Source organism: Chrysemys picta, chromosome 11 (assembly GCF_011386835.1).
Source record: "Chrysemys picta bellii isolate R12L10 chromosome 11, ASM1138683v2, whole genome shotgun sequence".
NCBI classification, from domain to species: Eukaryota; Metazoa; Chordata; order Testudines; family Emydidae; genus Chrysemys; species Chrysemys picta.
Genome location: NC_088801.1, coordinates 55185028 through 55199299, shown reverse-complemented (window position 1 = coordinate 55199299; position 14272 = coordinate 55185028). Strand labels below are relative to the sequence as shown.

Below are 14272 nucleotides of genomic sequence, written 5' to 3'. Positions count from 1 at the left end.
TCCTGTGTTTTTAGCTTTGTTACTGGCACGTGAAGTGGGCAACGCGGGCCTAAAATAAAGGGTAAAACAAAACTTAGCAGAGGATGGGGCTTGGTGTGAGGCAGGGTTAATGACTTTACCATCTGGGAAGCTTTTTGTAACCATAGTTCCCTACAGTACTCCACAGCAGCAAGAGAAGCCCTTGCCTGTGAGAGTTCTGGACATCATTTTAAGGCTATGGGCGTTGTGGGTCATACTTCTTACTCCCTTGAGAATGCACTCAGACACTCTTCTAATTCTAGACATACCATTTCATATGCTGTCCTGATGTAGTTCACAAATGCCTGGGTTCTTCCTGCTGAAACTGCAGCTTCCCAGCTCCGAATATAGCTTTCTTTTTTTTTTAAACATCTTTCATTAGTTTTAGTTGGATAAATGACATTTTGTTGTATTTTCTCAGGTTTTTTACCTACTCCCTCAACTCATGCTTGAAATATGTCTAAAACTAGCAAAAAAATGAAATGCTTGAACCTTTATGTTTAAAAATGTTTTGTTACTCTTAATTTTTATTTTTGAAGACATTAAATTTATATGAATTTTAAATTTATCTTTACTTAACTGCCTTTGTTTCCACTGGAGTTGAAAAAATTGTGCCTGTTCCTGTGAACACATTGCATATTTGTCCTGCCTTGAGTGCAGGGGACTGGATTAGGTGACCTATTGAGGTCCTACACATCTATGACTTTTGTGATTGCACAGACCTACACGTTCAGATTTGGGTCATCATGTGGCATCTCTGTTTTCTTGTACCAATATCATGTGATGATATTTGGCATTATTCTGTGGCTTACTTTTTAAATTTAGTTTCTGTTTCCCCACTGGCTCTTCAGTAGCAGAGCATAAGACGTTATTCTTACATGAACAGTGGTGTGCTTTTTCCCCCTTCATATTCTCAAGTAACTGCTATTTTTTTAAAAGCTGCATTTATCTGGTCATAGTGTAAAAGGAATGCCAAAGTTGGCACAATTTAACTTTTAAAAAGGGTTTAATCCTAAATATATTTACAAAACTATAGATATGTCTCTACAATTTCTAAAATTCTAGTGAAAAAACTCACACTGCAAGTTTGAAACCAAAACAATGCAGTACTAAGAACCTCAAAGTGAAACTACAGTTTGCTCCATTTGGGCTATTAAAGTTAAACCCAGTATAAGTAGTGACAAATTGGATTTTCAACATTATTTCACTTTCATAATCTAAGTTGCTATTACTAAAATGGATAAATAAAGACTTGTTTATAACCTAACACTTTTGAAGTTGTCTTTTAATATGTTGTGTTTGGCCTAAATTGTGTTCCCTTTATATTTTAATTAAAAAACTTGACAAAACTTTTAAACCATGACACAGACTTCTTTGAAGAATCCTCAAGCTAGATTTAATGAGTGTAATTTCTCATAGCCAATAAATACGAGTCAAAGTAGTTCCATTCTGAATGTATAAATTCAGAGAACTGGTGATTTCACACTATTGATGTGAATGTGTTTGATATGAACGATAACTGGTTTGAAGGAGATGAAGATACGGTATTTCTTTTGTTGTTTCCCTCCTCCACCCCCAAATTGGAAGATAAACTGCTGACACTGAAGTTGTTTAATCATCTATTCATAGAAATGTAAGGCTGGAAGGGACCTAAAGAGGTTTTCTAGTCCAGCCCTCCTCACTGAAGCAGGACCAAATGTGCTAGATCATCCCTGATAAGTGTTTGTCTCATATGTTCTTAAAAACTCCCAATGATGGGGATTCCACAACCTCATTTAGTAACCTATTCCAGTACTAAGCTATCCTGATAGTTAGAAAAATTTTCCTCATATGTAACCTAAATCTTCCTCGCTGTAGATTAAGCCCATTGCTTTTTGTATTACCTTTAGTGGACATTGAGAACAGCTGAAAACTGTCCTTTTTATAACAGCCCTTAACACGCTTTAAGACTGGCAGGTACCCGCTCAGTCTCTTATCAAGACTAAAACATTCCCAGTTTTTTTTAACCTTTCCTCGTTGTTCTCCTCTGGACTCTCTCCAGTCTGTTCACATCTTTCTTAAAGTGTGGTGCCTATAACAAGACACGGTATTCAAGCTGAGGCCTCTACAGTACCGAACAGAGCAGGACTATTACCTCCCATGTCTTACACATGACATTCCAGTTAATATGCCCCAGGATGTTAGGTTTTTTATTATTATTATTTTGCAGCTGCATCATTATTGGCTCACATTCAATTTGTGAGCCATTATTACCCCCAATTGCTTTTAGCAATACTACCACCTAGTCAGTTAATCCCCATTTTGTAGTGATGCATTTGATTTTTTTTTCCTTTTTAAGTGTAGCACTTTGCACATATCTGCATTGAATTTCATCTTGTAGATTGCAGAATAATTCTCCAGTTTGTCAAGGTCATTTTGATTTCTAATCCTTTTAATCAAAGTGCTTGCAACTCCTCCCAGCCACAGATTTTTTTTGAAGCATACTCTCCACTCCATTATCTGAGTCATAATGAAAATATCAAATGGTACTGGACTCGAGGCAGACCCCTTCGAGACTCCACTAGATACTGTTGAACTTTCAAAAATAGTCTTAGACATTTCTATTGATTTACATTTTTAACTGTTCAAAAACATGTTTTAACTTTATTCGTTTTTTTTGTTTGTTTGCTATTGCCCTTAAGTAACTCTGTTCAGATCTTGCATCACGCTTACCATACTGTATGAAAGATCGCTACTTGCTGTTCTATGGCTTTGGCATAACTGTATCCTTCAACAAGCAGTGAGTAATTGAGAGACTTATTCTTTTAGTGCAGCCTGAATATCTCAAATGCCCTCATTTCAATAACCTTGATGTCTATATAAAGACATCTAAATTTAAAGTGAGGCCCGAGAACTGCAATTAGATCCATGTGCCGGATCCTTTTTGCCTTCCTTGGTAGTCTCCTCAGGTGCACGGGTCAGCCTGTGCAGACTTGATTGCAGTATCAGGATTTACATGTTCAACTTAAATTTTTGTTTCGGATGTTAAAAACCAAACATTAAGATATTCAGAGTAGCATAGAAACTGTTTTGCAATGACTCCTCAAATTATGTCAAAGACTCTTATTGCATGCATTTATACTGCTTCACATGGTTTAGAACATATTTTCCCCTGAAATAGGCTGGATGTTTCAGTCTTTAAAATTTAGGAAGGGCAGTTTGAAGGATGGGCTATAAAAAAGGGAATGGGGTTGAGCGCTGGCTGCCTCAGTCTCTTCCAACTGCAGAGGCAAAGAGACCAGAAACCTTACCAGGTTCATGGACTCAGGTTTGTCAGAATGGAGTGTTCCCAGTGATACATCTGCCTTAGTTTAGCTAGGTTTTACTTAGCTAAGTCTCTGTGTTTCTTGTTGTGTGGTTTTGTTTTTTGTTTTTTGTTTTTTTGTTTGTTTTTTTTGTCTAAGGCTATTAGTGCCCTGGCATGAGTACTTGGTTCTGATACATTGGAACTGGAGACAGAGAAACCAGAGTTTGAGAATTGCATCTTGTCTTGCTGTTTCTGCTTTGGATGCACATATGCATCATCTTGTCTGCTTGTATTGGTGTGGAGGAAGGTCATCTAGTTTCTTGTTGTTTCATATGCAACACTTTTGACTCTGGGACCAGAAAGGAGCATCAGAATCTCTTCCAACCTATGCTGTCGTAGGAACCATCACTGGTTAAACCTTCCAGGTCTGAAATGCAGGTCTCTGTAAGTGCTGGAAGACCAGACTCAGCTCTGACCCCCAGGTTAAAAAGTCTGGCAAGGTTCCAGGACAGTTAGATTTGCCCCAAGCCAAGGAGTCTAAGGTGCTGGTCACTGTGAATTGGTGGAGGTTGGCTGTGGCAGAGCATAAAAGCTTGACCTCACATGTGTCAGATGAAAGAGCCAGTCCTTGAGAGCATAGCCTTAATGTTCCAGCGCTTCTGGATGTGCATATTGAAGTGCAAAAGCAATCCTATGCAGAAATCAGAGCTACAGCAAAGGGTGACATTGAGGGCCAGGGCCATATTATGGAACCATACCCTGCCCCAGATTCAAGGCCATCAGTTCAATGCCTGAAATCTCATTTTAAGTTGCTTGCTGCTGCTTTGGAGCCATTGATGCTTACTGGAAACATAGTTACTGTGATGGCTCAGGTTCATTGCATCAAGCCACTGGAACATCCTCATTTTAATCTGCCCCTCATGCAGCACTGGATATGGGGTGTTTGTGTTTTTAAGGAAAGCTGCGGGTGGCAGCTGGTTTTTTCTTTTCCTTTTGCAGGAGAAAATGGAAAAATGTACGTGGATAAACCCATTTTCTTAGCAACATAAATCTCACCAGAGAAGTTTGAACTTCCTCCTGAACACCTATTGGTTTTCCAGGAAATGTCTCACCCTTTGAGCTGTTTGCTTAATCAAGCCATTGTTCTCACCATTGGAAGCCCTCTCAGTCTATGCTTTGATCTGGAATTGAGCCACAATCAGCCTGATAGCTTTCCTGGCCTTTCCCCTTCAAGGAAATGGATCAGAGATACTCCAGAGTAGCATGAAGACTCTTGGTTCCAACTTTCCAAACCATGGTATCACCCTTCTTAATCCGAGGAATTTTAATAAGAAATTCCCTACTGAGTATTGACGTGACTGAGAGGTACCATGATGGTGAGGTTTCTAAGGCACATAGTATGGAAGTGCAGGACAAGGACCAAAAAGATGACTTTGAATGTAGCTATGGCCTACATAAACACAGGCTATGAAAAGTGCAGTACTGGGTTATAATCTGCTGTTTTATAGGCAGCTAATGGAGATAATGTTGGAGAGTGTATCTTAATAAACTTGTGTAGCAGCATATTATCCAGGTAACAGAGCTGAGATGCTACATGCACGTCAGTAGGTTCTAAATAACCTCCCCTAATTATAAGAACATAGCTAGTAACTCATAAGCCTGGGAAAGGTGTGCTGATTTATTCACTGGTTTAATGTTGTGTGGTAATCCTTTAATATACAACTCTCAACAATGAACTTATTTTTATGAAATTCTTATACAAAATATTCCTCTGCTCTCCTATGTTCTTTGCAATTTTGATAGACCTGGTAAGAACAGGGAGGCCCTTTTAGATGTTGTATTAACAAATGTGTCACAAACAGTTTTTATATGGCCATAGCTCAGCCTGTTATCCATTAACTTCAGTTCATAAGTGGTCTCTATTCTTATTGGTTAAAACATTCTTTTTAAGAGATGTGAAAAACCAAAGGTGTTAAAACAGCTATTTTTGATGACATAGCCTTATGAGATGACTTTTCCTGCTGTGTAGCAGTGGGATTTTTGTAGTATTGGTCATGTTTAAATACATATATTGCTTTGACAGGTGAAAATAGATAACCAGCAGAGGAGAGAAGACCTTGTGTTAATGATGTCCAGGAGAAAGTTGGAGAGCAAAAGCCTTTTAGGCTTGTCCACATCTCTTCAGACACAAATCAAGATGGATAATTTTTACGATTTTTACATGCTTGAACCTAAAGAACTAGGAAGGTAAGAACATTCTATTATGTGATGGTTTTGGGGGGGGGAAAGGGATGTAACTTCACGTGGAAAAGAAATCCCAGCTGCAGTGTGGTATTTGTTGAAAGAGTAATATAACCCCAGCTTGTGTTATCTTTTCTAGTAGACTCCAGAAGGTGGAGCATGTGGAGGAAATGAAATGCATTTCTTCCTCTGTTCTATATCCCCAGACAAATGGAAAGGTCTATGTGGTATCTAGGGAAGACATATAGATGGCTTGCCAGCCCATTCCACGCACGTGTGTAGATTTGTGTACACAGGATCTCCTCTACATGTGTATCAGGGAGCATGTTTTTTTTTCTTACATACACATGCTTCAGAAAGATGCTGAAGAGGTTATAATCTAAATAAGACATGGAAAATTTTCAAAAAATGGATAGTGTGAGGAGTAATTATAAGGAAGGGTGGAAGGAACATTTCCTAAACCTTTGAAAGCTAAGTCCCACCTTCAGTCTACCATTTCGTGGTGTTAAAGGGCTACCCAAAATGGACAATCACTTGAAGTAGACTGTCCAGCTCTTCATTGTACGATACTACTTCTCCTTTCATACATTCTGTGTATTAGTGAAATACTGGAATCTCAGACAACCATAGCTCACCGGTTACTCTGATCATATTTTCAAAGTTTTTTTTTTTTGTAATCCCATTATCTAGAGACTTGCTGTTCTAAATGCAAGCTGAAAATCTGGAGAACAAAGCAAGAGACCTGTTTGCCCCCTTTCTCCATCCTCCCCCTGCTAGTCTTTGCCCACACTTGGGGGAAGCGCTGGTGAAGAAAGACAGCCTGGTCTGCTTTGGGGGTTGGGAGCAGCATGGTAGGAGGCACAAAGCCAAGTGTAGGAAGGACATGAAAGGAGGAGTTTGGAGAGAAGAATGGGAAATATCTGGAAATAAAAATGGAGATGTAGAATATATGGTTTTGTAGGTGAGGAAGTGCTTGAATTTGTTATGATAAGGGCCACATAGCCAATGAAGGGATTCTAAGGATGGAGTGATGTGCTTGGAGCAGAGAAAGAGTGTGATCCCAGTAGTCATGTTTTAGACAGATTGGAGTGGGGAGATCAGAGATGGAGAAGGCTGCACTATTCATTGCACTTGACAAAGGTGTTAACGGGGGGACAGTGAAGAAATGGCATATTCAGCAGGAAGTCTTTGGCAAAACGTTTCGATCTCACATGTCAAATGGGACAGAGTACATTGATGTAGATCAGGGACCTCAAACTCAAATCACCACGAAGGCCACATGAGGACTAGTACATTGGCCCGAGGGCCACATCACTGAAACCTTTTCATACACCATACAAAAGTATAGTCAAAAATGAAGGGTAATATAGTATGCTATTAAAAGTCAATGTATTCACTTTTTAAAAACTGTAATGCAGAGAGGGGTTTTAATAAAATATAAACACCTGTAACTATTCCTTATGTGGTCAGTAACACTGATGATGATCTTCTATACTAACAGTCTGTCAACATTGCTGTAATGACAGGAACTTTTTAAAGTAACTATTCATACAAACTACGTTAACACTTTTAACAAACGTTGTTCCCAACTACTCACAGCATGCCTTGTTCCGTCTCTAAGGCAGCAGCTTGGTAGAAGGTGGAGTAGAGCATGCTGGGAGTTGTAGGCCTCTATTGAGCGAATTTACTCAGCAGTCAGCACCTGTGTTGAAGTGTCTGCGTCCCGTAGGAGGATTGGGGATTTCTTTCCCACCCAGGCGTTGTTGAGGGTGAGAGGTGCGGGGAACAGGCTTGGCTTTTGTAAGCTGGAAGATCCAAGATCCCTGTTCTCTTCCCCACTCCCTCCCAATATTTCTCTTTGATTCACCTTCCCTTTCCCTCCCTCCCTCCCAGTGTTAAAGGAAAAGGGCTTTTTCCAGTGACTGGCTGTTGCTGCTTTCCCGGCTCCCTTCTCCCCCAGCGTTTCACACTGCACATGGGATCAATGGAGACGGATTTCAGTGGCGGGTGTGTTTGGAGATTTGAAGAGTGGCGAAGGGGCTGGCTGAGGGTTGGTGTGAGTCGGGGTATAGCTGGAGGGGAGGATTGGGGATGCAGGAAGAGCAGGCTCAATGGCTTGGTCGGGTGTGAGGAGCAGCAAGGCTGTCTGTCAAGCTTGGGCAGTTTGACTTGGGTAAACTTCAGAGAACTGTGGAAACGGCTAATTGAAATGCACGCAGCAGACCTCCCCACCCCCAGAACGAGAGTGACTGTAAACACTGCCTTAAATAGCAGCTCCGAGAGCGAGCCTGCCTGCCCTCCTCCCCAGAACATGTGGTGGGGAGCTGGCAGCAGCAGGGCCAGAGGTGGGTTATGTTTTGCTGATCCAGCTAACAGCGTCTTCCCTTCCAACCCTTTCCCCAAGGTTTCCGCCTCCTCTCTGCCCCTATTCCACCCCCTTCCCCAAATCCCGGCCCTGCCTCTTCTCCGCCTCCTTCCCTGAGCGTGCTGCGTCCCTGCTCCTCCCCTTAAGCGCTGCTTGGCGGAGGGAAGCACTGGGAAGTAGGCGGAGGAGCGGGGACGTGGCGTGCTGCGGGGGGCAGAAGGAGGAGGGGTGCTTGGCTGCCAGTGGAGTCAGCATCTATGGCGGGCTGCAGGAAATAACTCTGCGGGCCGTGTGTTTGAGACACCTGATGTAGATCTTATGAAACTTCATTAAATGTATTTCTGCGTGCCCTGTGTGCATGGTGGTGGTTTACCAGGGATTATCTTAAATATTCATTTTTGTATTTCATTGTTAAAATATAATGAATTTCCTGCCTTTCTACGGATTTTTTTATCAAAAAGTATCTTTCCTTGAACTTACTGATATATTTATTTATTCAGGATAGTTAAGACCAGAGCAGACTGTGAAGAACTTCAAAAAGATCTCACAAAACTAAGTGATTGGGCAACAAAATGGCAAATGAAATTTAATGTGGATAAATGACCCAGTATGGCCATTCTTATGTTTTTATTGTTTCAGTCTTAACTCATTTTACAGGTTTTTTTCTTAATTAGCACAAGTTTAAATTTGTGGTGCATTGCAAATAAAAAGCAATAACCTTTATTAGTAATAATTCATGTATCATCTCTTCATGAGATACTGTTAGTGACTTTTCAAAACTAGTGTTCACTCTAAGTGGAAGGAAGATGTTCAGGAAATTAGCAGGAAAGCTCTGACTGTTTACATGAAACTTAAATGGTTCCTCTTTTTTTTAAATATTTAAGTTGTGGTTGGTAGGGCAAGACAAATATCCACCAAAATATATTTATCTTCAAATTTTATTATTTGTTATAGAATTCAACTGATTCCTGTTAAACAACAGATTATTGCAAAGCATTTTCACAGCTGGGAAAGCAGTTAGCTATTTCAAATTATCTGGCATGAGAGGGTATGCATCTCAGGTTAAGAACATTCTCTTTCTTTTAACTAATTCATTTGTTGACTTTTACACGATATGCACCCCTATCTGTTTCTGCCCTTTGTATGTGGTTTGGGGTTTTTTTAAAGCAACATTTTGTTCTTAATTATTTCACTATCTGGTCTGTTGCAAAATAGTGAGGGAGTATTTAGTCAATATTTTTAACAATAAATACTAGAAACTTGTGGAATTTTACCCCATTTCTTAATTCATCAGATTTTATACTAATTGGAAGGTGTATTTAATATTACCTGCAAATGAAAACTGTTTTTGATAAGCAGCATGGGTATATTTTTGGTAGTGAATTTGATTCAGACTTCAACAGGGGCCTCAACCCAGAATCCAGTTTTGCACATGACCTTTTCAAATATTATCTTTTGTGTGAATAGGTGATAGAATTTACATGTGGAAAGGCATCATCTGCACACTCAGTGATGTATATGAACTCTGAAAACATACAGTGTGCTGATCTTTGTATATAAAACTTTAGAAAGTTCTTCATATTTACACCATTTGAAATTTTTAATTTTATTTCATTATGTCTCCGTTCTTAAAAGTCCATGCTATTTTTTGTCTAATTCTGAAAATACTTCATAATTAAATTGTGGAACTAGGCACTGTAGGAAATGTCCTTGTGATCATAAACCTTGCTTTTTCAGGAGTTTATAACTTGGCTTAGGAAGTACATTTTTTTTTTCTAATTTTCTAAAAGGTCAGCTTGGTTTTTAGAAACAGTATGTGGCTTTCTTCTAAAAACTTGTCTTTACCGAAACATATTTTTGCTTCTATACTTAACAGTTGTCAAGGAAATGGAACAGAACGCTTTGTCTTTGTACTATATTCAAGAAGAAGAATGATGTCTAGCAGCTAAAAAACAGGACTGAGTGGCAAGATTACTGGATTGTATTTCTGGTTTTATCATTGACTTGCTGCACAAACCTGGGCAAGTCTCTTGCTTGTCCATGCCTGAGTTTAACCATCTAAAAGTTCATATTGTAACTCAGCTTTGTTTTAAAAATAGACAAACAAAACACGTAAGAATTGATTTTTATAAAAATGCACAAAAGCTGATGCTTTTGTTTGCAATCTTGAGAATTGTGTATGGAGGGAATTTATGGGCCTTGAAAATCTCCTACACTTCTTGGGAGCTTCTTCCCAATAAGGCGCACTTTTAGTGAAACCTTAATATAATTAAATGGAGTCTATCTGTAATTCCCACAAATTACTTAATCCTAAATTAGAAATAAATTGTCTTAAAATAAACATGACAAATAGAGAAACTTTTATAACTATTAAGCTGTGCCAGAGGAGTGGGAGTGAATCTTAAATGTGTGTGCAGCACTTTGAGATCTTGGCATCAAATGCCCTACATATGCAAAATGTGTTTATGTGCACATTTAATTTTTTTAGCTAACTTGAACTGGACATTGTAAGCCCCTTAATAGATGGAAGTGATTTCTAACCTTACTATAATATTAGTACATCCGATATTTGCTGAAATGATAGTGTTGATTTATTGAAAGAAACAGTACACTAGCCAGGATACTCAAACTATTGAGAGGTGGTCCAACCTGTGGAAGAGATTCTTTTGTGGACTACCTCCCTTTTTGTTCACGATTGCATAACATCTCTGCAGTAACAGTTGCTTATGTAGAAAAATGACTAATTTTAGTTCATTACTGCAACCTGATTGCATATGAACCTTAATTTTTCATTTTTGGTTAAATATTATATTACCATGGATTCATGTCTGAGAATGTTTTAATCCATAAACATTGAAGAAATAGTTATAGTTTCCTAGATGCCTGAAAGAACTTGCCATTTGGTTTTGTAGCTCACAGTGAAACCATGCTATATAAGTGCTGCCTAACTACTTTTTTTTTGAACACGTAATTCTCTTTGGAGACTAATGTACTGGAAAAATATTAACTTATTTATCTTCAGGACCCAAAAAAGTGGTCTTTGGAGCTTGATAACTTGTCTCTTTCACCAGCAGAAGTTGGCTCAATAATACATTAGCTCACCTACCTTGTTGCTCTTGTATCCTGGGACCAACACAGCTACAACAACACTGCAAACAACTATTTATCTTAAGTATTTGTGAAGTGCCCATATCTAAGCTTCAGTGTAATCGTCATAATTTTCACTAAAGAAATCTTAATCTTTTCCATTCTCTTTGCAGAGGAAGATGTGCTGTGGTTAGAAAATGTATAGCTAAATCCACAGGCCAAGAATATGCAGCTAAATTTCTAAAGAAGAGGAGAAGAGGACAGGACTGCAAAGCGGAAATTTTACATGAAATTGCTGTGCTTGAATTAACAAAGTCTAATCCTCGTGTAGTTAATCTCCATGAAGTCTATGAAATGAACAATGAAATCATCTTAGTGTTGGAATAGTAAGTATGCATTACATCAACTTCACTATTTATAATAGATTTGTTAACATTCATTGTTTGTATCAGTTGACCGAAAATAATCAGGAGAACAACATATGAGTGTACATACAGTGTACTGTACATACTCGTTCATAAGCCGAATGTTTTTGGTAAAAAAGTGATGCATCAAAGAGTGGGGGTCGGCTTATAAATGGGTCTACACCAAAATTTAATGATTTTAAACTCTATGGAATCATTGAATTGAATATCTAACACATTGTCGTTTTGTTTACCTGGAGTGTCTGCAGGCATGGAGCCCCTCAGCTCCCTGTGGCCACAGTTCCCAGCCAATGGGAGCTGCAGGAAATGGCATGCCACTTCCCACCTGCAGACACTTCAAATATACAAAATGTCCCAACCTGCCAGCAGGTTACCAACCAAACTTTTCCAACCCCTGAAATATAGGGTCGGCTTATGAAAGGATCATACAGTTTCTGCTATTTTTACCTATCCATTTTGGGGGGCCGGCTTATAAATGAACTGGCTAATGAACGAGTTTATACGGGTAGTTAATATTGCCTTTTTATGTTCCCTTGTGTCCTAGAATTTTCCATGTATGATTTATATTCATGTCAAAAGATGTATTGAAACCATCAGTTAATTTACATGCTTTTGTTTTGTAAATGATGATTTTTAATCATCAATTATGAATAACTAATACAAGATAAATATTGCAGAAACAGTAAAATTAATGCTATAGTGACATAAATCAAAAAAATTGAATATATATATACTAGTGCTATACTTAAAGTTAAAAAATAAATGAATATAATTAGATTAATGAACATGCACACTTAAAACTGCGTTCAGGAAATACAAAAATTAAGACTTGAGTGACAGAATTAACATGGTTGCATTATGCAACTTCTGTGTTTTATGGTATACATGTTGGGACACATATATTGCTAGTTACATATTTCACCAAGAAAAACAAGAATAGAAAATGATTGAGATAACACTGGAGTTGGGACCTTTTACTTTTGCAACTTTTATTCTGGCTCTTTTTTGCATAGATGCATTTTTCTTCATAATTCTTCAAGTTAATGGGGAAACATTCAATGTTTACATTGAGACAGACATCTTTAACACAATTGTGGAGAGACCCTAATGTTAAAGAAACTTTTTAATGACTGTTCACTTATTGCTGAATATAGATATTCAGGTTAAATGTCCTGTATTCAGAGGCGGGGGGACAAAACTTACCTATAATTAAAAAGAACAGACCTCTGAAACCAAAAGTTTTAAATATGACTTATCCTCCCCACATCTCCTATGCTGCTTGCTTTTATCAGATTTTGCTGTGTTTTGGCCACATCCTAGCTAGCTAAGAGAAGTAGATCCTTTTTTTTTTTTTTTGGTCAGTTCCTGGCTGAAAATTAGTCAGTTACGCTTTTGTCTCAGATTCTGATCAATATTATTTTCAAGTTTTCATGCACTCATGTTGCGAACACTGTAGAGGCAATGTTTTTTGTTTAAAAATACCCCTGTCAATTTAAAATACACAAAACAGGTATTTCTGTTGGTAATCAGGTTTTGTAAAATCTTCTGCTTAATCATATTAGATCAAATTCAACTAGTGTTTGTGCAAGTAGAATTTTTTTTAATAATAATTTTCTTAGGAACAGTCTTTCGAATGTCAGGCCACCAAGAGAAAATGTACACTGATCCCATGTAAGAGATCTGATTTTACTAGCATACTCCATGCATGTTTTTTTTCTAGTAACCCTCTTTATACTTTGTTCCTGACTTTGAGAAGTGTTGGGCACTTGCAGTTCCTATTGACTGCAATTGGTGTTTAGTGGCTTGGCTCTCAGAGGTGCTGAACATCCACTCCCATTACAATTACTCTGGTTGCTCACGACCTCTGAAAATAATGCCATTTATTTTAGGTACCCATGTCTGAAAATGGTGGCGGATGTCGATGACAAATTTCAGATATCAAAATTATCAGTTCTTGCTAGCTGTGTGTAAAACACACACACTTTTATAGGAAAAATACTGTCCATGGTGTGAAATAAATGCTTCCAACTAGATTAAGTTTCTTTGAGCAAATCAAGTTTATTTTTAGTAGCTTCAATGATTCTTAATGTTTTTCCAAGGTGGAGTGTGTTAAGACCGCCAAACTCATTTAATGTAGGTTCTAAAATTTGTATCAAACTGTGCTGCTGGATGTCAAAGGCAAGTGCCTTTTCTATCAGACTTTCTGTTTCCCAACACATCCTGATGGCTCAAGAAGCTTAATCAGTTAAACTGGAAGTAGGGACAAAGTCCTGACAAATTTTGGACTTTCTGCTTTCCCTAGCTTTTTATCTTTATGCTTATATTTCAGCTCAACAGCTGTTTTTTTTTACTTGTATCACTAATGAGCTGCAACAACATGATAAGCAGAGTTAATCTTAACTGGCTGTTTTATTGAAGTGTTCAGCAGCCTTTAGTTCAATTTTTTTAAATAATGTCAGGATCTTACCTGATTTTCTTACGTTTTTTGAGGTGACGAGCTGCTTACACTTTTTAATTGTGAAGTCTTTAGCGTAGAACTAAATGGTATCCTGTTAAGTACATGTCCATTCATTCATTTAACTCTGACAGTTATTTAACAGACAAACTGCAAAGCAAAAAAGTTACTGTTTTATGGCAGACTGTTCTTAAAAGTTTTTTCTAGTTTCTGTTTGGTCAGATTAGACATAGGATAAGCCCAGAGCTTAAACTCAGGTTTGAGCCTTCTGTCTACACACACATTGTGCTAACCCAGTGCTTGGACCCAGAGTCCCAGGATCCCATGAGAATGGAGGGTCCAAGCCTGAGTCTGGACAATTAATTTTTCCCACACTGTGCCACAAACAGAGCTAG

The 14272-nt window shown here is 38.2% G+C and overlaps 1 protein-coding gene across 3 annotated transcripts in view; it reads left to right on the top strand.

Annotated features, from left to right (window-relative positions):
- Positions 1–14272, top strand: part of STK17B (serine/threonine kinase 17b) — a 38919-nt gene that overhangs the window by 842 nt on the left and 23805 nt on the right. For 2 of the 3 annotated variants that reach the window (XM_005294276.5, XM_065562045.1), the window contains exons 2-3: positions 5388–5551; positions 11171–11383. In XM_005294276.5, coding sequence (XP_005294333.1) covers positions 5430–5551; positions 11171–11383 — 335 coding nt within the window. In that variant the 5' untranslated portion in view covers positions 5388–5429. Of the gene's footprint in view, positions 1–65; positions 2798–5387; positions 5552–11170; positions 11384–14272 lie in introns of those variants that run through there. The other variant, XM_042851670.2, reaches the window with a different exon arrangement.